Source organism: Pseudorca crassidens, chromosome 12 (assembly GCF_039906515.1).
Source record: "Pseudorca crassidens isolate mPseCra1 chromosome 12, mPseCra1.hap1, whole genome shotgun sequence".
Taxonomy (NCBI): domain Eukaryota; kingdom Metazoa; phylum Chordata; class Mammalia; order Artiodactyla; family Delphinidae; genus Pseudorca; species Pseudorca crassidens.
Window position 1 is genome coordinate 23,308,417 of NC_090307.1, and position 23,014 is coordinate 23,331,430.

The 23,014-nt window shown below is 44.4% G+C and overlaps 1 protein-coding gene across 1 annotated transcript; it reads left to right on the forward strand.

Moving 5' to 3' along the window:
• Window positions 1-544: 544 nt before the first annotated feature.
• MRO (maestro) lies at window positions 545-21,294 on the forward strand. Its single transcript, XM_067701409.1, has 7 exons — window positions 545-669; window positions 13,072-13,174; window positions 14,455-14,601; window positions 15,667-15,849; window positions 18,331-18,486; window positions 19,344-19,451; window positions 20,124-21,294. The coding sequence occupies exons 2-7, from the start codon at window positions 13,076-13,078 to the stop codon at window positions 20,175-20,177; spliced, it is 747 nt and encodes a 248-aa protein (XP_067557510.1). The 5' UTR covers window positions 545-669; window positions 13,072-13,075; the 3' UTR covers window positions 20,178-21,294.
• The last annotated feature ends 1,720 nt before the right edge of the window (window positions 21,295-23,014 follow it).

The window sequence follows — 23,014 nt, forward strand, 5'->3', positions numbered from 1 at the left end:
TGGTGGTACACCAATCAGTCACAGTGAAGCTACTTGGCCTGGAGCACAGTGTCCTGTCATGAGATTAAAAGCTGCTCCAACAGGGATTAGGGAGGGAAGCGCCGCAGCGGCTGCGGAGTACGGAGGCTGCCTGGAACCGGTCCATTGAGTGATGCCGCCATCTAGTGGTCTCACGGGGAACGGTGCTGGACAGAGCCCTTTCATTCGGTGCAGGGGAAGGACCCTAGAATTGAAGTCTTTTCTTTAGAAACTGTGGGTGGGACTTGGAATGAGGGACGAATAAGGGGCAAACACAGCATAGGAAAGGAGGAAAAACACCTCAGCACAGTTTGGCGAAGTAAAGGGCCCAAGGGATGCTTATGCCCACCTAGAACAACCTTGTGGGTATCAGAGGACAGTTCCCTCCCCCACTTCAATTCCATCTAAATTTTGAATTTTTTTTTTTTTCCTCATATGAGTCTCTCTTTCCAACACTCTGCGCTGACCCGTTATCCTGAACAGACCCTGCTTCACCTTCTCATTTCCCTTCTTCTATGTTAGGAGCTCAGGCCTGGGAAAACTGACCCGACTCATCCCATCTGGCTGCTTCCCGAGGAACAGCCGCTCTCCGCGCCGCCCAGGACCTGAGCTTCGGCCAAACCTCGCTTCTTCACCACGTGACCGCCGCAGGTAAGGGCCGGCTGCTGGCTGGGGCGGCCCGGGCTGCGGCGAGAAGAGGCTAAGGTCCACTTGTGTTCCCCAGTCCCTTCTGGAATGTCACTCAGGTCGTTGTATCAGAGAGCTGACGTTCTCTTTGTAAAAATGTACTAGGCAATGTTGATGAAGCCGTTTTTTCTTTTCACAAACTATTTCAATCCATCTATGATCAATAGATGGATTATAGATTGTTATATTAAGACCACTGTATTAAGAGCTTTAGATGGGAGGGGACTGAAGGGAAGGTATGGATGCTTCAAACTGAAGTGTCTCTGCCGTGTGTCCTTACCTGGTCAGCGCGCAGGACACCGTCTAGGAGCTGGATATAGGCTTAGAACATAGTGATGGAAAGTATAGATTTTGGAGTCTGGAACTCTGCTCTGCCACTACTAGCTATTTTACTTTGGGTGAGTTGTTTGTATTACTCTAAGCCCCAGTTTCTCCTCTAAAATGGGCGTAAGTAAACCTGCCTCTCAAGATGATTGTAAAGGTTAAGTGAAGTACAGAAAAGACCTCATATTTGAGATATTGGGACTGGATTTTAGAAAGCTTATGGAAGAAGTTGGTTAAAGCAGTGAATTATAAAAAATGATACGTAATCAAATATTTTACCTTAAAATATAGAATTTCCCAATCTTTAATGTAGGGCCACGGCCTTTTCTTTGAACATGGATCCTCTAGTGGGCATTTTTTGATATGTCTCTCTTGCACAAGCCACACGCATAATACTTCATCTATGAGTTCTAGTTTTGGTTTCTGTCAATGTAGTGAGACTTTAAAGGCTTCTGGGAAGATGTGTGTAAAATCACTTTCTGTAAGATCATCCCAATTCCAGTAAATCATTCCAGATTATTAAGGCTGTTTCCAAACTTCTGTCCACATGAATCCTAATTGGACAGCAGTTATTTTTAGCAGCTTCCCATTGTTGAATCCTTCCAAAATATTCAATTTTGCTTTCACAGAAACAACTTCCTTTCTTTGTATACTCCTATTTCATCAGTTTCTATAATATTTAAATTTCACAATTACAGTAACAAGTACAGCTGTCATAAACTGATTCTTGGTAAGCCTATGAGGACTAGTGGAGCAGAAGTTAGCAGTGGGTACTGTCAGCCACAAGCATTGGTTGGTACCGTTCGTGGAGGGCCTGCAGAATACAGTTAACAAGTAGAGGTCAGCTAAACAGGCTCTCCTGCAGTGTATACAGAATGCTAAGTATAGTGCCTAGTATATACGTGTCCAGTAATAGTAGCTACTAATATTGTTATCATTAATACCTTCAGTGTTGGAAGGATTGTTACAAATCTAACAGTTTCTTCCCCTCATTTTACAGATAAGATCAAAGTATTATGTAATTTTGGCCTTCATAATATAGATTTTGGCTTTAATAAGTTAAAGGATTATTGACGATAAACGTAATATTTTGAGTCAGAAGGATTTAAATTTGCAAAGGCATCTGGGAGTCAGCATAAAACACAAAACTCATCTAAGTCACCCCAAATCCATGTCTGTTCAGGAAGACCAGGTAGGACCACAACATGGCAATGAAGACAAACTGCAGGGTCGTGGTGACGGTGAAACTGTCCCCATCGGAGACAGGGCATTAGCACAGAGGGAAGGACTTCCCAGAGGGGGAAGAATTCGTTGAAGAACGTACACAGGGCTGAATGAAACTACAAGCAGAGCCTTGCCTTAGGTGTCCAGGTGTCCTCCCGGACTCAGTCACACTAGATGAGGCACCTGGGAAACCCAGAGCAACCTGCCAGAAGGAGGACCCAACACTCCCAGCAAAGAACGACTGTTTGGGGGCGAGTGGGTTTGTAGGTGGAGTTATGAACACCTAAGAATTCTTTGAATCCATATACTCTGTTTCTTCGTAGTTTATTTACAACATTCCTCTGAGAGCTCCTGTATTGCAACAGGTTTGTTTGATTGGGTTGGGTCAAAAGGACTTAATTTGCCAGAGAGGAGGAGGGAAGCCGGCAGCAGGGCACTTGGGTGGAGGGAGGCCTTTAAGAAGCTGCAAGCTCAGGAGACACAAAGCTCAGGTAAGGGGCTCTGCAGCCCCGAATGAACTTTTCTTCTGTGTTCTTCTTTTTTTTTTTTGTGGTACGCAGGCCTCTCACTGTTGTGGCCTCTCCCGTTGCGGAGCACAGGCTCCGGACGCGCAGGCTCAGTGGCCATGGCTCAAGGGCCCAGCCGCTCCACGGCACGTGGGATCTTCCCGGACCGGGGCACGAAACTGTGTCCCCTGCATCGGCAGGCGGACTCTCAACCACTGCGCCACCAGGGAAGCCCTGTGTTATTCTTTAAGCAAACTTTTAATTTAAGAATAGTATCCAACAGGTGTGTACAAATCATAGCCTGTGCAGCTCGATGTGATTTTAATTTTATTTCGAAAGTGAAGTTCAATGTGTTTCACACACGTGTGCCCTCCCTCCCCAGGTCTCTGCAAAGACACTGACCTCTCCCCTCTTGTGCCCTCTGGCCCCAGCTCTTCCTCCCACTTCCGGGACCTCTTATGCCAGTGGCCTCAGGTGAGTGGAGTATGCCACTTCTGGAGGTAGTTAATTTCCTCTGGAGTATTCCGGGGGTTCTTCTACACCAGTGTGTGTGTACTGTCACAAGGCACCTTGTAAAAACGGGCAGCGCTCAGGCCCTCCACTCCCTGAGACTGATCCTGTAATTATGGAGCAGGCCTGGGGCTTAAAACAAGCACTCTGGGGGATTCTGATGTAGGAGGCCCAGCCAAAGAATGCTTTGCTTTCTCTGCGCCAAACATGGAGATGAGCCCTGACGACCCGAGACTGAACTAGATCACAGTTTTTATCTTGTGCTGTGGAGGCAGGAGGTGGGAGGTGGTGAGCCCTGTGCTTTTCTTTCATTTTTATTAAAACTATTCTTATTTATTTATTTATTTGGCTGCGCCGGGTCTTAGTTGTGGCATGCGTATGGAATCTAGTTCCCCGACCAGGAATCGCAAACCCCAGCCCCCGGCATTGGGAGTGCGGAGTCTCAAACACTGCGCCACCAGGGAAGTCCCACCCTGTATTTTTCTAACCACACGCTGAATCTCCCAAGCAGGGCGCTCAACCCTCACGTACTTTGCTCTGCTTGAGAGCCTTCCATGACCTTAAATTCTAGATGTGCCTTTTAAGAAGTGACAAGGCAGAATGCTTGGCTTCTGAGGCCTGGGGAAGTGGCCTTGGGTGGCTAAAGCCCTCAGCTGCTGTGCTAATGCTGCCAGAGAAGGCCCGTGTGAGGAACAGGAAACCGCGTTTGCTTTCCTTCCCAACGGAGAAAAGCTTCAGGCGTGATTTTCTTATGCCTCAGAACAGGGCCACCAGCTGTTTTTTAATGAGGTCTGTGCCCCCCTTGGTGAGTGACCATCAGCCTGAGGGAACTTTGCTGCTTCTAAGCTCCCCATACCCACTGTCCGGCGCCCATCGGCTCTGATCCAGAGCGTTCAACCTGAGGAGTGGCAGGTTCCATTGATACAGAAGGCTGTGTCCAGAAATTCCCCAGAAAGAAACAGCCAAGCATGTTTTCTGCCTGTGTGATTTTTTAAAACTTCTTGTTCTGGAGAGGAATCGCATAGTAATGCTGGTTTCTTTCTGTTAATGCATTGGTTCTCAAAGTGTGGTCCCCAGACCAGGAACATCCCAGCATCACCTGGGAGCTTGTTACAAATGCAAATTATTGGGTCCTGCTTCAGATGTACAGAATCAGAAACTCTGGGGACTGGGTGTGGGAATCTGTGTTTTAACAAGTCCTCCAGGTGATTCTGATGCAGACTTGGGTGTGTGAACCACTGACTTAATGTAAAGTGTATGGGAACACCTTTTCACTCAAAGAAAATCTTGCTAGTTAGTGGGAGTGCAATTTTCTGGGGTGGGTGGGTGGGTTGGTCTCCCTCATTTCCATGGTGAGGGGAGGTCTGCAGGCCAGAGATGGAGAAGAAATAGAGAATGCGGCTCTGGGGTAAAGAGGTGTATTCATGGTTCTCTTGAGTGTCTTCTGACCAAGAGAGCATGACCTAAACCTGCTGGCGGGGGAGAGGCACAGAGATGATGGAGAAACCAAATCCCCATGTACCTCCAGAGTCAAATGTTCCAAAGCACAGCTGTTTAACAGGACTGGGCTCTATCCGTAACTTGCATTAAATAAGTTCCAAACTCCAGTAAAATCAGCGTGGCCAACCTGCCCTTGTTTGCCCAGGACTTTCCTGGTCTTAGCACTGAAAGTCCCATGTCCCAGGAAAGCCTTCAGGGCCAAGCTCCAATGTGTGTTTTTTGCACACCACCAATCAGTTCTCCAGTTCTCGGTGGATACTGACTGGGTGTCCTACATTTCATTTCAATTCACTTCAGTTCAACTCAGACACTATCTACTTGAAAATAGCGTCAGACCCCACAGGTTAAGGGCTCAGTCCCCATAATTTAGAGGCCAATCACAAGTCCACGTTGTCACCTGTGCTTGTGACCAACATGCTAAAGATTGAAGGTTCTCGCAACCCTGTCCCTGGGTTCGATTAATTTGCTAGAGCAGCTCATAAAACTCAGAGGAACATTTTACTTCCTGAATCACTTGTTTATTATAAAAGGATGTAACTCAGCAACAACCAGATGGAAGAGATGCGTAGGGCAAGACATGGGGAAAGGGCAAGGAGCCTCCATGCCCTCTCCAGGTGCACAACTCTCCCTAAATCTCCATGTGGTCACCAATCCGGAAGCTCTCTATCCTTTTGTTTTTTTTGTGGAGGCCTCATTACTTAGGCACGATTGCTTAAATCATTCACCACTGGTTACTGAACTCAATCTCTAGCCCTCCTCTCCTCCCAGGAGAAGAGGGGGTGAGACTGAAATTTCCGACCATCTAATTACAGGATTGGTTCCCCTGGCAGTCAGCCCCCACCCTTAGGTGACCTAGGGTCACTTCATTAATATAATAGAAGATACCTTTAATCACTTAGGAAATTCCAAGGGTTTTGTGCCAGGAATGGGGACCAAGACCAAATATATATTTCTTATTATAAATCACAATATCACAGGGACAAAACAAGATGATTGGTCACTGGTCACCCTATTCAGTGACTGCCCACTGGAATTACCTGGTGAGTTTTAAAAATTACTGATGCTCCGGCCCACCTCCAGATATGATGGTAGACTTGGTCTGGGGTATAGACAGGGCATAAAATGTTTAAAAGTTCCTTAGGGGATTCTAATGCAGCTAGGGTTGAAAACCACTGTTATTTCTCCTACTAAAAAAAAAAATTTAAAACCCAAAACAAATAAAGGTCAATGGTTCTGATGAAGTTGAACCCCTACTGCACACCATACACAAAAATTGACTCAAAATGGATCAACAGCCTAAGAGATAAAACTATAAAAATCTTAGAAAACATAAGGGTAAATCTTCATGACTGGAGTTGGCAGTGAATTCTTTTTTTTTTTTTTTAAAGATAGGTACTTTATTTAATTAATTAATTTATTTATTTTTGGCTGTGTTGGGTCTTCGTTTCTGTGCCAGGGCTTTCTCTAGTTGTGGCAAGCGGGGGCCACTCTTCATCGCGGTGCGCGGGCCTCTCACTATCGCGGCCTCTCTTGTTGCGGAGCACAGGCTCCAGACGCGCAGGCTCAGTAGTTGTGGCTCACGGGCCTAGTTGCTCCGCGGCATGTGGGATCTTCCCAGACCAGGGCTCGAACCCGTGTCCCCTGCATTAGCAGGCAGATTCTCAACCACTGCGCCACCAGGGAAGCCTGGCAGTGAATTCTTAGATATAGCGCGAAAAGCCTGAGCAACAATGACAACAACGAAGATAGATAAATTAGACTTTGTCAAAATGAAAAACTATTGTGCATAAAAAACATTATCAAGAAAATGAAAAGCCAACATACAGAATAGGAAAAAATATTTGTAAATCATATATCTGATAAAGGTCTACTATCCAGAATATATAAAGAACTCTACAACTAAAAAGCCAAAAGGATAGACAACCTAATTAAAAATGGGCAAAGGATTGGAATAGACATTTCTCTGAAAAACGTACACAAATCACAAACAAACATACAAAAAGACACCAGTAGTTATTAAAAAAGTGCTAATCAGGGCTTCCCTGGTGGCGCAGTGGTTGAGAGTCCGCCTACTGATGTAGGGGACGCGGGTTCGTGCCCCGGTCCGGGAAGATCCCACATGACGCGGAGCGGCTGGGCCCGTGAGCCATGGCCGCTGAGCCTGCGCGTCCGGAGCCTGTGCTCCGCAACGGGAGAGGCCACAGCAGTGAGAGGCCCGCGTACCGCAAAAAAAAAAAAAAAAAAAAAAAAAAAAAGTGCTAATCAAACCCATAATGGCATACCGCTGTACACCCACTAGGCCGAATGTAATAATAATAATTTAAAAAACTGGAAAATAACAACAGTTGGTGATGTGGGGAAACTGGAACCCTTGCACGTTGCAGCCACTGTGGAAAACAGTTTGGCGGTTCCTCAAAAAGTTAAACGTAGAATCACCATATGTCTCAGCAATTCCATTCCTGGGTATATACCCAAAGAATTGAACGCAGATACCAAACACTTGCACACCATTGTTCATGGAAGCTCTATTCACAATACCCAGAAGGTGAAAACGATCCGGGTGTCTAACAACAGATGGATGGATAAACATATGTGGCTTATCCTTATGATGAAATACTGTCCAGACCTAAAAAGGAATGAAGTACCCATACATGCGACAACACGGATGAACCTCAAAAACGTCATGCCAAGAGAAAGAAGCCAGACACAAATGTCATAATATTATTTGATTTCCATTTATATTAAATATTCAGAATAGGTAATCCATAGAGACAGAGAGCCAGTTAATGGGACTGGGGAGAGGGCAGAATGGGTAGTGATTTCTTAATGGGCATGGGGTGTTCTTTTGGGGTAATGAAAAAGTTTTAGGACCAGATAAACGTGGTTGCACAATGTTGTTAAAATAGCTAATTGTATGTTACATGGATTTCATCTCAAAAAAAAAAAAATCAGTGGTTCACTCTTATCCACAAAATACAATTAAAACTAAACTCTTTAGCAGTCAGTCCTTCACAGCAGGCCTTTAATTACTTCCTGTAGCCTTATCTTTTACGACTCTCCTATTTTAACTGTTATTACTACAACTACCATGATACTACATAGAATCCCATTAGAATCCCAATGTGTGAAATACGCTCTGCCTCTGCATTAAAGCTCACCCACGTGCAGTGGAACGTCTCTACCAGTTCTTCCAGCCCACAGTCCTCTCTTATCTCTTGGAGCTCCTAACTTTTCATCCTTTAAAGCGTGGTACTTGGGACCTGGCAGCATTGGTGTCACCTGGGAGCTTATAAGAACGGAAAAATCTGTAGCCCCCGCCCGAAACCCACTGAGTCCAAACCTGCATTTTAACAAGTTCCTCTGATGATTCAAGTGCACATTAAAGTCTGAGACGCACTGGTTTACTTTAGTGGGTCTCAAGTCAGGCTGTAGATCAGAATCACTTTGCAAGCTGTATTTATTTATAATGTATATTTTAAATAATATATACACATGGAAAAATTACAAATTCTATATCTCGTAAACAAAGAACAAACAGCATTGCTCTGGCCATTCGGGTTTTGTGTTTCCATACGAATTGTTAAGTTTTTTGTTCTAATTCTGTGAAGAATGTCATTGGTAGTTTGATAGGGATTGCATTGTATCTGTAGATTGCTTTGGGTAGTATAGTCATTTTCACAATATTGATTCTTCCAATCCAAGAACATGGTATGTTTCTCCCTCTGTTTATGTCATCTTTGATTTCTTTCACTGATATTTTATAGTTTTCTGAGTACAAGTCTTTTGCCTCCTTAGGCAGATTTATTCCTAGGTATTTTATTCTTTTTGTTGCAGTGGTAAATGGGAATGTTTCCTTAATTTCTCTTTCTGATTTTTCATTGTTGGTGTATAGGAATGCCAGAGATATCTGTGCATTAATTTTGTATCCTGCAACCTTACCAAATTCATTGATTAGTTCTAGTAGTTTTCTGGTGGCATCTTTAGGATTTTCTAGGTATAGTATCATGTCTTTGGCAAACAGTGACAGTTTTATTTCTTCTTTTCCAATTTGGATTCCTTTTACTTCTTTTTCTTCTCTGATTGCTGTGGCTAGGACTTCCAAAACTATGTTGAATAAGAGTGGACATCCTTGTCTTGTTCCTGATCTTAATGGAAATGCTTTCAGTTTTTCACCATTGAGTATGATGCTTGCTGTGGGTTTGTCATATATGGCCTTTATTATGTTGAGGTAAGTTCCCTCTATGCCTACTTTCTGGAGTTTTTTTTATCATAAGTGGGGGTTGAATTTTGTCAGTAGCTTTTTCTGCATCTATTGAGATGATCATATGGGTTTTATCCTTAAGTTTGTTAATACAGTGTATCACACTGATTGATTTGTGTATAGAAGAATCCTTGCATTCCTGGGATAAACCCCACTTGATCACGGTGTATGATCCCTTTAATGTGTTGTTGGATTCTGTTTGCCAGTATTTTGTTGAGGATTTTTGCATCTATGTTCATCAGTGATATTGGCCTGTAGTTTTCTTTCTTTGTGACATCCTTGTCTGGTTTTGGTATCAGGGTGATGGTGGCCTTGTAGAATGAGTTTGGGAGTGTTCCTCCCTCTGCTATATTTTGGAAGAGTTTGAGAAGGATATGTGTTAGCTCTTCTCTAAATGTTTGATAGAATTTGCCTGTGAAGCCATCTGGTCCTGGACTTTTGTTTGTTGGAAGATTTTAAATTACAGTTTCAATTTCATTACTTGTGATAGGTCTGTTTATATATTCTAATTCTTCCTGGTTCAGTCTTAGAAAATTGTACCTTTCCAAGAATTTGTCCATTTCTTTGTGGCTGTCCATTTTATTGGCTTATAGTTGTTTGTAGTAGTTTCTTATAATCCTTTGTATTTCTGCAGTGTCAGTTGTGATTTCCCCTTTTTCATTTCTAATTCTATTGATTTGTGTCCTCTCCCTTTTTTTCTTGATGAATCGGGCTAAGGGTTTATCAATTTTGTTTATCTTCTCCAAGAACCAACTTTTAGTTTTATTGATTTTTGCTATTGTTTTCTTCGTTTCTATTTCATTTACTTCTGCTCCGATCTTTATAATTTCTTTCCTTCTACTTATTTTGGGTTTTCTTTGTTCTTCTTTCTCTAGTTGTTTTAAGTGTAGGGTTAGATTGTTTATTTGAGATTTTTCTTGTTTCTTGAGGTGAGATTGTATTGCTATAAACTTCCTTCTTAGAACTGCTTTTGCTTCGTCCCATAGGTTTTGGGTTGTCATGTTTTCACTGTCATTTGTTTCTATGTTTTTAAAAATTTCTTCATTGATTTCTTCAGTGATCTCTTGGTTTTTTAGTTGCACACTGTTTAGCCTCCATGTATTTGTGTTTTTTACAGGTTTTTTCCTGTAATTGGTTTCCAGTCTCATAGCATTGTGGTCAGAAAAGATGCTTGATATGATTTCAATTTTCTTAAATTTTCTGAGGCTTGATTTGTGACCCAAGATGTGATCTATCGTGGAGAATGTTCCATGTGCACTTGAAAGAAAGTGTATTCTGCCACTTTTGGGTGGGATGTTCTATAAATATCAATTAGATCTAACTGGTCTATTGTGTCATTTAAAGCTTGTGTTTCCTTATTTATTTTCTGTTTGAATGAACTGTCCATGGGTGTAAATGGGGTGTTAAAGCCCCTACTATTATTGTGTTACTGTCAATTTCTCCTTTCATGGTTGTAAGCATTTGCCTTATGTATTGAGGTGCTCCTATGTTGGGTGCATAAACATTTATAATTGTTATATCTTCTTCTTGGATTGATCCTTTGATCATTATGTAGTATCTCTCCTTATCTCTTGTAACGGTCTTTATTTTAAAGTCTATTTTATCTGATACAAGTATTGCTACTCCAGCTTTCTTTTGAGTTCCAGGTGCATGGAATATCTTTTTTAATCCATTCACTTTCAGTCTGTATGTGTCCGTAGGTCTGAAATGGATCTCTTGTAGACAGCATATATATGGGTCTTGTTTTTTGTGGGGTTTTTTTGTTTTTTTTTGCGATACGCGGGCCTCTCACTGTTGCGGCCTCTCCCGTTGTGGAGCACAGTCTCCGGACGCGCAGGCTCAGCGGTCATGGCTCACGGGCCCAGCCGCTCCGCGGCATGTGGGATCTTCCCGGACGGGGGCACGAACCCGTGTCCCCTACATCGGCAGGCAGACTCTCAACCACTGTGCCACCAGGGAAGCCCATGGGTCTTGTTTTTGTATCCATTCAGCCAGTCTGTTTTGTTTGGGGCATTTAATCCATTTACATTCAAGGTTATTATTGGTATGTGTGTTTCTATTACCATTTTCTTAATTGTTTTGGGTTTGTTTTTGTGGGTCTCTTGAGAAAGAAAAACAGAGCTGGAGGAATCAGGCTCCTGGACTTCAAACTATACTACAAAGCTACAGTAATCAAGACAGTATGGTACTGGCACAAAAACAGAAATATAGATCAATGGTACAGGATAGAATGCCCAGAGATAAACCCACGCACATATGGGCACCTAATTTATGACAAAGGAGGCAAGAACATGCAATGGAGAAAAGACAGCCTCTTCAATAAGTGGTGCTGGGAAAACTGGACAGCTACATGTAAAAGAATGAAATTAAAACACTACCTAACACCATGCACAAATGTAAACTCCAAATGGATTAAAGACTTAAATGTAAGACCAGACACTATAAAACTCTTAGAAGAAAACATAGGAAGAAACACTCTTTGACATAAACCACAGCAAGATCTTTTTTGACCCACCTCCTAGAGTAACAGAAATAAAAACAAAAATAAATAAATGGGACTTAATTAAATGTAAAAGCTTTTGCACAGCAAAGAAAAGCATAAGCAAGACAAAAAGACAACCCTCAGAATGGGAGAAAATATTTGCAAATGAAACAACAGACAAAGAATTAATCTCCAAAATATACAAACAGCTCATGGAGCTCAATAGCAAAAAAAACAAACAAACAATACAGTTAAAAAATGAGTGGAAGACCTAAATAGACATTTTACCAAGGAAGACATATGGATGGCCAAGAGGCACATGAAAAGCTGCTCAACATCACTAATTATTAGAGAAATGCAAATCAAAGCTACAATGAGGTATCACCTCATGCCAGTCAGAATGGCCATTATCAAAAAATCTAGAAACAATAAATGCTGGAAAGGGTGTGATGAAAAGGGAACCCTCCTGCACTGTTGGTGGGAATGTAAATTGATACAACCACTATGGAGAACAGTATGGAGGTTCCTTAAAAAACTAAAAATAGAACTACCACATGACCCAGCAATCCCACTACTGGGCATATACCCTGAGAAAACCACAATTCAAAAAGAGGCATGTACCACAATGTCCATTGCAGCACTATTTACAATAGCCAGGGCATGGAAGCAACCTAAGTGTCCATCAACAGACGAATGGATAAAGAAGATGTGGCACATATATATAATGGAATATTACTCAGCCATATAAAGAAATGAAATTGAGTTACTTGTAGTGAGGTGATGGACCTAGAGTCTGTCATACAGAGTGAAGTAAGTCAGAAAGAGAAAAACAAATACCATATGCTAACGCATACAGATATGGAATCTAAAAAAAAAAAATGATACTGATGAACCTAGTTGCAGGGCAGGAATAAAGAGGTAGACGTAGAAAATGGACTTGAGGACATGGGGTGGGAGGGCAAAGCTGGGGCGAAGTGAGAGTAGCATCGACATATATACACTACCGAATGTAAAATAGTTGGCTGGTGGGAAGCAGCCGCATAGCACAGGGAGATCAGCTCGGTGCTTTGTGACCACCTAGAGGGGTGGAATAAGGAGAGTGGGAGGGAGGTTCAAGAGGGAGGGGATATGGGGATATATGTATACATATAGCTGATTCACTTTGTTATACAGCAGCGACTAACACAACACTGTAAAGCAATTATACTCCAATAAAGATCTATATATAAAAAAAAGAGCATTGCTCACCACTCAGTTCCTCAAGAAATAAGTCCTAACCCACTGCAGTCTTTGACCGACAGTGCACTCTGAGAGGTGTGAGGTGATCCCTCATTGTGGTTTTGGTTTGCGTTTCCCTGATGATCAGTGATGTTGGTGTTGCTCTTTATCTTTTGATGCGACTGTTCCATCTGCTCACCAAGGTGACATCCTGAGGGGGCCTCAGGGATGCGGCTTCTTTACATTCTCACCCTGGCACAGGGCTTTGTGTGACGATGCTTGTTAATGATGAGGCTTCAAAGAGTGTCTGTGGCTCATATGATGATTTGTTCTTTTTTTAGTTCCATGGACCAAACACAGAAAAGAATGCTGGACCAGCCCCTTTGCATCCCCACTGCCCAGCCCAAGAAGAAAAGGACATCAGTGATATCTTTCTTTTCCAAGGTCTGAGACAAATTATTAGGAACAAATATCCCTGCTCAGCAGCCACTATGTGTACTTGCTCTTCTGCCTTCGTTTGGTTCCTTCCATTCCTTCTACTGAGGTTCCTTCTCCTGAAAAAAAGTTTGATGACAGCTCTTTAAACACAAATAGGATGTTTATATGATAACAAGAAGATGAGTTGGGAAGAATTCAGCTTGCTGCGAACTTAATGATAAAAATATAGAATGAACTGCAGTGAATATTCAGAAATACTGATGAGACTTGGTAATCACCTGAATACCAAATAGGGCTGTGGGTCTCCTCTCCAGCCCCCACCCACTAATAAGGATGGTGAGGAAGCGGTTTGTTCTTGGATCTTGTCTGGATCTTGGTTCTGACCCCAGGACATGTTGGTGTGTCCTGTGATGTGCAGAACACCAGGACCTTCCTAGCATCAGGGGTTAAATGCTCTAAAAACCTATCTCTTGCCTTGAAGTTAATTAGAGTTTAGTCCTTGAAGTACAGATTTCTGCATCAGCCACACAGCGCTTCCAATTTGCATTATTTATGCATTTCTTTTCCTAATCTTAATTGCTCAGATGCTCGCATTCTGAGGTAGGACATCCGTCAGGTGCCCTGAAATGCCTGTAGATGTGCTTTGCTAATTGTGTCAAATGCTGTTGAGAGGCTGAGTGAGGTGAGCTCTGAGAATTGACCCTGGAATTTAGCTACACTGGGGGAGAGGGGGTGGGGAGGGGGTATGGATGCCATCAAGCTGATTGCAGAAGGTTCAAGGGAGAATGGAGGAGAGCAGCTGAAGAAAGCAAGTATAGACACGTCTTTCAAGCTTTAGCTACGAAGTAGAGCAGAAAAATGGGGAAGGGCTGGGGGAGGGAGAAGGGTCAAGGAATCTCTGCGACAGGAGGAACACAGCTTACCTTGTCCTCTTTAAGGGACCCCTATTCTCAGATCACATCAACACTTCTAAAGCCCCCTTTTCTCAGCTCTGTCACACCCACAACTGCCTAGACACCTCTCTCCATAATGCCCCCAAACCTACCTCAACATTAGCTCTGCATTTTTTTTCTCCACCCCTTTCCCCTTCCTCCATCCATTTCTTCGTTATGTAGATCAAACTAATATATTCCCAGCAAAAACCAGATGTCTTTAGGTGGAGAAATAAGGATTAAAATTGAGCGGGCAACACAGGATTTTCTTTAGAGGGAGGGATTAGGGTTGGCGATGGGTAGGGTGTGACTCTGAACACTCCCAAATCAATACATTTTTGACTCACCACCCAGGTCTCTTGGAAACTGAGCCTCCAGAAGCAGGAGCCTCTGAAGAATGTGTCTTTCAACTTGGCAGAGAGAGCCTGGGACCCCAGTTTTAAAAAGCGTCATATGGCAATGAGAAGCCTAGGAACTATGGCCTGTGAGACCCCGGACAAGGTAGGAAGGGCAGGGGGCACTTGGCCAGCCCTCACGGCCTGGAGTCCTCAGCACTGGGATGGGGGGCTTCATGTACTAGTTGTCTACTGCTGTGTAACAGTCCATCAGGGGCCTGGCGTTTATTATCTTACAGTTTCCTTGGGTCAGGAGTCCAGGTACCACTTAGCTGCATCCCCTACTCAAGGTCTTGCAAGGCTGCCATGAAGGTATGGGCCAGACTGCATTCCTTTCTGAAGTTCAGGGTCATCTTCCAAGCTCATGTGGCTGTTGGAAGAATTCATTTCCTTCTAGTTGTAGGACTAAGGTCCCTATTTCCTTGCTGAGTGGCCGCCCTCAGCTCCTTGAGGCCACCCTCTCACAACACGGCAGCTCACTTCTTCACGGCCAGTGGGAGAGTGTCTCCCACTCCTGTCTGCTAGATGGAGTCTCATATAATGTAAGGGAACCGTGGGAATGATGTCCGTCACCACTGTCATGTTTGAGAGGCCACAAGCAAGTCACTGGCTCCTTACACACTCAAGGGAAGGAGATTGTACAAAGGCACACATGACTCATTTGGGGTCATCTTAGGGTCATCACACCTCAGGACCATCAGCCTTGGGAAACAGAGCTGCAGGTAGGATTAACACACAGCTGGACATCACCCTCCAGTGAATTTAGTGTTTCTAATAATCAATGCTTGTTTAGTAAAAGATGTTTTCCCCACCTCTTCCTTCAGCATCTGTAAACTTAAGCGACCATTTTGCCTTATCCCCTGTAAAGGTACCCAGTACACCCAGATCGCTGGATCGTCCAGGTCCACCACCCTCCTTGACGTGCCCTCCCCAGCCTCACCTACCCATAGGCCATGCTGCAGACTGCTCTCCTTCCAAGACCGAATTGGGCTCTTGGGTCGGGTTAACGGAAGCATTTGTACTTTGCTGAGAGTTGTGGCAGCAGGTGCTGAAGAAAGCCACGGCCTCTTAGTCCAAGTCCCGGGTTATTGGAAGATTAGGAGTGGAGATACTTTTCAACTCATGGGGAGCAACTCCTGTGCTGCTACTGCTTTCCAAACCTTGGTAACAGGTGAGAAAGTATAAAATGATTGTCCTGGACCTGCTGGTGCATGGACTGTATGACCCCATGAGTTCTGAAGTCATCCACGAGAGCCTGAAGACCCTGACCATCATGCTGGGCAAGATCCAGGGGAAAGGCTTTGGCTCCTTCTTCCTAGACATCACCCTTCAGACCAGGACTTTGTTAGATGATGTAAGCGAGACAACGCAGGATGATTCCAGGTTCTTAAAGTCAAATGTGAGCCCTGGTTGGTGTGTTGCTCAGGAAACAAGGCCTCTATTGTTCACTATTTATTAAGAAATCTTGTTGAGAGATTGGTACCGTGCTGGGGGTTATGGAAGACATATAAAGACATGTAGGATTTCATCACCACTCTGCAAGGAGTTTTCACTGTCATGGAGCAGTGAGTACATGTACACTATTGATGGTGATGCTCATGTGTATTCAATGCTCTCTTATAAATGTAACAGTAAGAGTGGTTTGCACTTAGTGAGCCCTTACTGTGTACCAGGCACAGTGCTGGGCAATCTACATGGATTGTCTCATCTAATCTTCCCAATAACCCTGTGAGGCAGGCACTGTTATCTTCACTTTATAGAGGAGGAAACCAAGGCCTAGAAAGGTTAGGTAACTTGCCCACGGTTCACAGAGCCGGTAAGTGGATATGAAGCCAGGCCCTTTGCCCAGGGCCTGCACTCTTAACTGCCGGGTGACAAGGCAGGTAGAGCAAAAAGTGCACAGATACAGAAAACGCGAGGACTCAGAAGCTAATCAGTTAGCTTACCCCAGTTACACACACACACACACACACACACACATACACACATGCACGCACATGCACACACACACACAGAAAGATAAGACCTTTAGAACGGGGAACAGAGCGACAGAGAACTTGCGTTTACTCACAGAGCGTCTTGCGTGAGTTCCCAACACCTAATTCCCCGGGAGTAACCCAGCGAAAGCGAGGTGCCTGCCCCTCACGGGAGGAAGAGAAACCTCGAAATTATAAAACTTGGAGCATATAGAGGAGCTGCTGGGACATTTGCCTCTCCTTCCGCTCAGAGAGGCAGAGAGGCCTTTGCTCTGGGATGTAAACCGGCCCTCTCTGGGGCTGGGAGAGGAAGGTCTCTACTCCACCTCCCTGGAATATAAGCAGATATCTCCAGGCAAGCGTCTCTAAATCTCTCTGGAGGCGTCATCTTAATGGCCAGGGCTTGTTTGCCATGCAAGTATTTTTTAAACCCAGGTCGACTGTAGTGTTTGATCAGGAACTCCTTGTCATGGTGAAACCTGGGAATACTCATGGGGAGCTGTTTCTGACAGTTTGTATCCCTGTCGTAGAGTTCTTCACTGCCTGCCTGGGCTGTGCCCCATCACATGATTGTCAGACTCCCAGGGGGACAGGCAACCCCTTACACATCTCTGTACATCTCACAGCATTAGGGTCATGCTTCAGGTAGAGTTAGGTCTCAATAAGTGCTAGTTGAATTGAATTAAACACATATAATTAAACACATACATACACACACACGTAGAACAGTGAAGAAAGTGCAACACGAAAGCAGTTTCTGCATGTGTCATGTGTGCTAAAAAATTGTTTTAAATACTTCAGAAGATGATCAGTGGTCTCCACTCTTGCTGAGTGTCTGTGACCCCCATTTCTAGGTGAGGAGGCCTGTCCCAGACCAGTCCCTTCTGGTTCACTTGGAGCTGGACAAGATCAAGAAACACTGATATAAAAATCCCTTCACCATGAGTCAGGAGGCTGAGTTGCTACCCTGGTTCGCTGTTCCCTGATGGTGTGACTCTAGGTGAATCACTGAAATGCCCTGAGCCTCTGTCTCCCTAACTGGGCAGGGAGATACTCGGACCAGACAGCTCCCCTGGGAGAGGGAGGAAGGGCCGAAGCCACTGACTTGCAGTCAGGGACAAACCAGTGAATCAGACCCAAAGCAGGGAGAGCTGGCAGGGCGTCAGGGAAGAAACAGAATTGTTATTTCTGCTGCAGGTGGGAGAAACTCAGACCAGGGTAAAGAGAGATGGCCTGGCAAACATGCTGGAAGTAGTAAGCAGGGGATGGGTCGAATGAATTAGGGTGCAGCCCAAAAAACTCCCTTTACGTATTGACATGGAAAGAGCACCCAGAGAGAATGGTGAAAAATCAAGGTGTATAACAGTGGGATGGTCCACATCCATTGGTTTAAAAATGTGGGAAAGGGCTATGTAATATATATTTCATTTTTTTCTTCTTTAGTTTTTGGAGGAATCACACAAAATTTATGACTTTGTGGGGAGGGAAATTTGGTGGCGGGTGGAGAGGTGTAGGAAGGGAGACTTACTTTTTTATAAACCTTTTTGGTTATTTTGAATTTCGAACCAAGTAAATATAGTCAATCTCCAAAATGTTAAATAATGAAGAAAAAAGCTGGGAAGCTGGGAGTAGCACCAGTGAGCCCCCAGTCTAACCCTCTCGTCTGCTGAAGAAGAGGTTCACTGAAGACTCAGCCCGTCTCCACTCTGTCCCAGAGCCTGGCTGGCTGAGTGCCATAGACTGGATTTAATGTCCCACCTGTAACATGCAGCAAGGGACCAGGGCTGTGCTGTTCTCTGATGCAGCTGCCTTTTGGCACTGACCCGAGGTTTCTTGTTTTGTTCATGGGGGACCCACAGGAGAATGACAGCCTGAGATACTCGGCCTTTGTCTTGTTTGGGCAACTGGCTGCCTTTGCTGGGCGGAAATGGAAGAGATTTTTCACCCGTCAGGTGAAGCGGACTCAGGATTCTCTCCTGAGCCATTTACAGGATAGGAATCCCCAGGTTGCCAAGGTGAGTCCGTGACGCTAGCCAGCAGCATGAAACCTCAATGCCATTCCTCAAGGGAGTTGGAACGCAGCCCTGCCGCGTGGAGATGCCAGGCCCTCAGTTCCTGCCAGTTCAGTTACGGACACTCAGCCGTGTATCCATGTGAATCCTGGAGAAAGTGCCTCGTCGATGGCTAATCTCTCTCCGAACAGGAGTGTTGTTTTCCATTTGCTCTTGCCCCACTTGTCCGGTCCCAGCACCTGTCAAATGCCAGATACACTCAGGTTAATGGGGGTGGGGGGGTGGGGGCAGGGAGGTGCTGCTTGCTCCGTGGGGCAGCACCTCCTATCAGAGGAGATTTATTCATGCCCAGTTAGCTTTTGTCACTGCACCTGGTACAGATTTCCCACCCTTGGCTTCTTAGTTTCCTATGAAGCTTTTGTGTTATTCTTGGAGAAAATGTGTCCTAACCGGGTTGGATCAACCTCAGGGCTGCTTTGGAGCAGGTGAGTGTTTCAAAACCACCAGGAGCAAAGGTTCCACCAAATCACCTGCCTTCTTTAAGGTCATGCATGAGGGAGGGCGAGAGAGAGAGGGAGAGAAAGGTTGAGATTGAATTTAGGAATCCAGCACTACTTTTGATGAGACAATAAGGGCTGTGATAAAGTGTAAAGCTTTGCCCTCCCCACCAGCCCCAAAGTATAGACATGGTCGTTTTATAAGCATAAATCCTTTAAGATTCAAGTTTTCAAACTTCCTGGAAGTTACTTTCACTCTTAGTGGCCCCCAGACCACAGATTGGGTGCAACACTTTTCCTTGCTTGGGATTATAAAACTCTCTAACATTTTTGACAATAAGATGGTAATATTATTTCTCTCAGGCTTGCAAAACAACTTTTCGAGCCTGTTCTCCGTATCTGAGACAAAGGAAGAACTACAGCTTCCAGAGTGAAGAGGACCAAAGGAACCCTAAACTCTGCCGGCAGCTGGTGAGTGAGCAAAGGGCAGGAGAGGTTCTCCCAGGTTCCCTGCCCTCCCAGTGTTAATGCAGAAGGTGGCTGGGCACACCAGGGAGTTACCCACCTAAAACGACTCAGACCAAGTATGTTTCAACTGTAATTGACCCATAATGCGATGTAAATGGCAAAACACCCAGAGGATTATGCATAAAATATATTGGCAGTTCCAGCTTAGATCATTGGGTGAAATATATTGGCAGTTCCAGCTTAGATCATTGGGTGAAATATATTGGCAGTTCCAGCTTAGATCGTTGGGTGAAGTATATTGGCAGTTCCAGCTTAGATCGTTGGGTGAAATATATTGGCAGTTCCAGTTTAGATCGTTGGGTGAAATATATTGGCAGTTCCAGCTTAGATCATTGGGTGAAATATATTGACAGTTCCAGCTTAGATCGTTGGGTGAAATATATTGGCAGTTCCAGTTTAGATCATTGGGTGAAATATATTGGCAGTTCCAGCTTAGATCATTGGGTGAAATATATTGGCGGTTTAGATCATCATTTGGATAATGATGCCTCCTCCGCTGAGAATCTGAAGATTGTTTATCCTCATGCTCTGCCTTTGACAACTGTCTGCTCGTTCTAGAGTCAAGGAGGTTTACTGACTTCCTTCCTCACGTGTCCCTTTGCCAATTTCTTTCAGAGCCACTATCATCCAGAGCTCCTGCAGTTCTTCTATGCAAACAAAATCCTGTAAACACAGAGCAGCAGGGAAATGGTTCCAGTGAACACATTGCTGGGGGCTGATATTCCCCCTTTTAACTCTTTGGATACTTCTGCTGCTTCTTGTGATTATGATAGAAAAGGGGGTGTTGGGAGAGCAATTGATGGCAAAAAATAATACTGTGGAATTGTATAATTACACCCAAAGTACATTCTAAATAGCTTTTATATGTCTCATTTTCTCCCCACAGAAATTTGATGAGAAGGTGCATGCTTTAAAACATTTAAAGTATATGTAGATTCAGTGCTTATTTCTCAGCTATTTTCTTCTTAAGGATATCTCTGTCACCAATTTTTATTTTTAATTTTACTTTTAATTTCTAAGGCTTAGGAGAATAACTACTACCTGAAGTGTTTGTTTTTTTTTAATCTGCTATTGATACTTTGGCATTTGCTATTAATACCTTTTTTTTTTTTTTTTTTGCGGTACTCCGGCCTCTCACTGTTGTGGCCTCTCCCATCGTGGAGCACAGGCTCCGGATGCTCAGACTCAGTGGCCATGGCTCACAGGCCCAGCCGCTCTGCGGCATGTGGGATCTTCCCGGACCTGGGCACGAACCCGTGTCCCCTGCATCGGCAGGAGGACTCTCAACCACTGCGCCACCAGGGAAGCCCAACACCTTTTCTTGGCGAGACCTATTTAAAGTTGGCCAAGGTACCAAGACATTGGTGTGGAGGGGGATCATTGGCTTCTCATCATCTTCAACAGTCAGTGCCTCCAAGATCATTCCAAACAAGAATTAATAAAGAGAAAAAAAATCGATGAACATGTGTTGAAAAACCTCAAGTTAGTGGTAATGTGTGGAATAATAATAATGAATAACATACATTAAGAATGTTTGTAGTTTACTGGGCACTCTCTAAGCGCTTTGCGAGTATTACTTAATACAGCAAGCTGTGAGAAAGGTACTATTACTACCCTCATTGTGTAGGTGAGAAAACTAAGGCACAGGGAAATTGACCAAGATGACCAGTAATTGATGGAGCTGGAATTCAAACCCTGATTTCTGGAGCCTACGTTCAGTCATCATGTGATACTGCCTTGTTATGGAATAATTGACGGATGGTTAAAAATGTAAAAAAATAAAAGAAATTTTAAACACCCGCCACTTCTGCTCTTCTGTTTGACTCAGTTAACTAACTTTCGCTTTTGTATGTACTAAGTACACATTTTTATTTAATTTGTGAGCTAAGTGTATATTTTTATTAATCATGTCTCGGCTCTTATGTCAATTTTGGGGTGATCAATCCTAGTTATAAGTAGGGTCACATTACTCTTATAAAAAGTTTCAAGAAATCTCTCATAGTCCCTCTCACCTTCCCTCCAACCAGATTGCTACCCAAGCTTCTCCCGGAAATCCTGTTACTACCACTGAACTTGGCGTTTGGGTCATACCTGGAACAACTATGTCCAGTATTGAAAATGGAAAACACAAGAAGGTCACACATGCTACAGAGGGATCTTAATGTCAGTTTGAGAGCGAGGAGCTCAGTGTTTCTGCCGTAGCTCTCCAGAGACAGGACCATGTAACACAGATGAGGGGCGAGGTGTGTCCTAGAAGAGATGGGATGTGGGAGGTGGCCGAAGGGGCACTTGGAGCCAGACATGAATGGGGTTTCTTTCTTCCTGTTTTGAAGCTTGGGTACTTGACCAGGAGCTCTTGGGAGTGACCCAGGCTCAGGAATGAGCTGGTAAGATGCTTCTGAGCTAACAGCCCTCTTCCTTCCTAGATGTTGGCCTGTTTGAAACTATGTTGCAAGGTTGGTTTGTTCTAGAATCTGATGCAGTTCTAGTAAGTGATCAGTAAGTGGTGTGAGAAATGACTGCACTCTGCCAGCATTCAAAAAGGTAGGGGTAGAGTGGGGCAGGCAGGTTACATGCCCTAGAGTACAAACACCTGTGCACTGAATGCCCCTCAGTTGATTAAAATTGTGGAAGAAGCTGTTGAATTATTTGACTTTAAGACGTGTGGTAGACTGTTGCTTTGGTGGCCTCCAATGAATCATGCCTCCTGATACTCATGTCCTTGTGTAAATCTCTCCCCTCAGATCTGGGCTGGCTTGGGACCTGCTTTAACCATTAGCATGTTCTGGAAGCACCATGTGCTACTTCTAGGCTATGCTTTAAGAGCCCAACAGCTTCCTCTTTTGCAGTCTGGGTTAAGCCAGCTGCCATGTAAGAAGCCAGACTACCAGAAATGAGGAAGAATGTCTGAAGTCTCCATTTTGGAAGGAAGACCAAGCGAACCACCCAGAGATGCCACGTGGAGGAGAACTGAGGAACCCAACTATACGGTTCAGCCACTCAGGATGGCTCTTCTCTTGCTCTCTGTACATGCCCTCCTCGGCCAGACCCTGCTTCACTCACACGACTATCCAATCCTCTTAATTATAGGGCTTAATTAGCCCCTGGTAACCAATGAGCCCACCTGATGTCAATTCCGCCTATAAATAGTAGCCTCCTTCTCCCCTGAGTAGCAAGACTGCTGGCAGGTCCTGCCTGGAGTCTGCCGCACACAGTGGGGTGTTGCTCCAGGACCCTTTGTGTAAGATCCCCCTGTCCAATAAACGTCCCGGCCGCTGTCTCCAGGCTCTTTCTTTGGCCTCAAGGCTGGGCAACTACAAGGCTTGCAGGCCTGCGGGGTGCAGCCCAACACCAACCCATGGTGAGGTCTGAGACCCAGACATATGACACAAGTTGGCCGTTCCAGCCAGACCCCAGTCGTTCAAGCTACTCCACCTGTCATCCTGTGGAAGAGACCAGCTGTCTCCATCAAGCCCATCCCAAATTGCAGAATTGTGAGTAAGTAA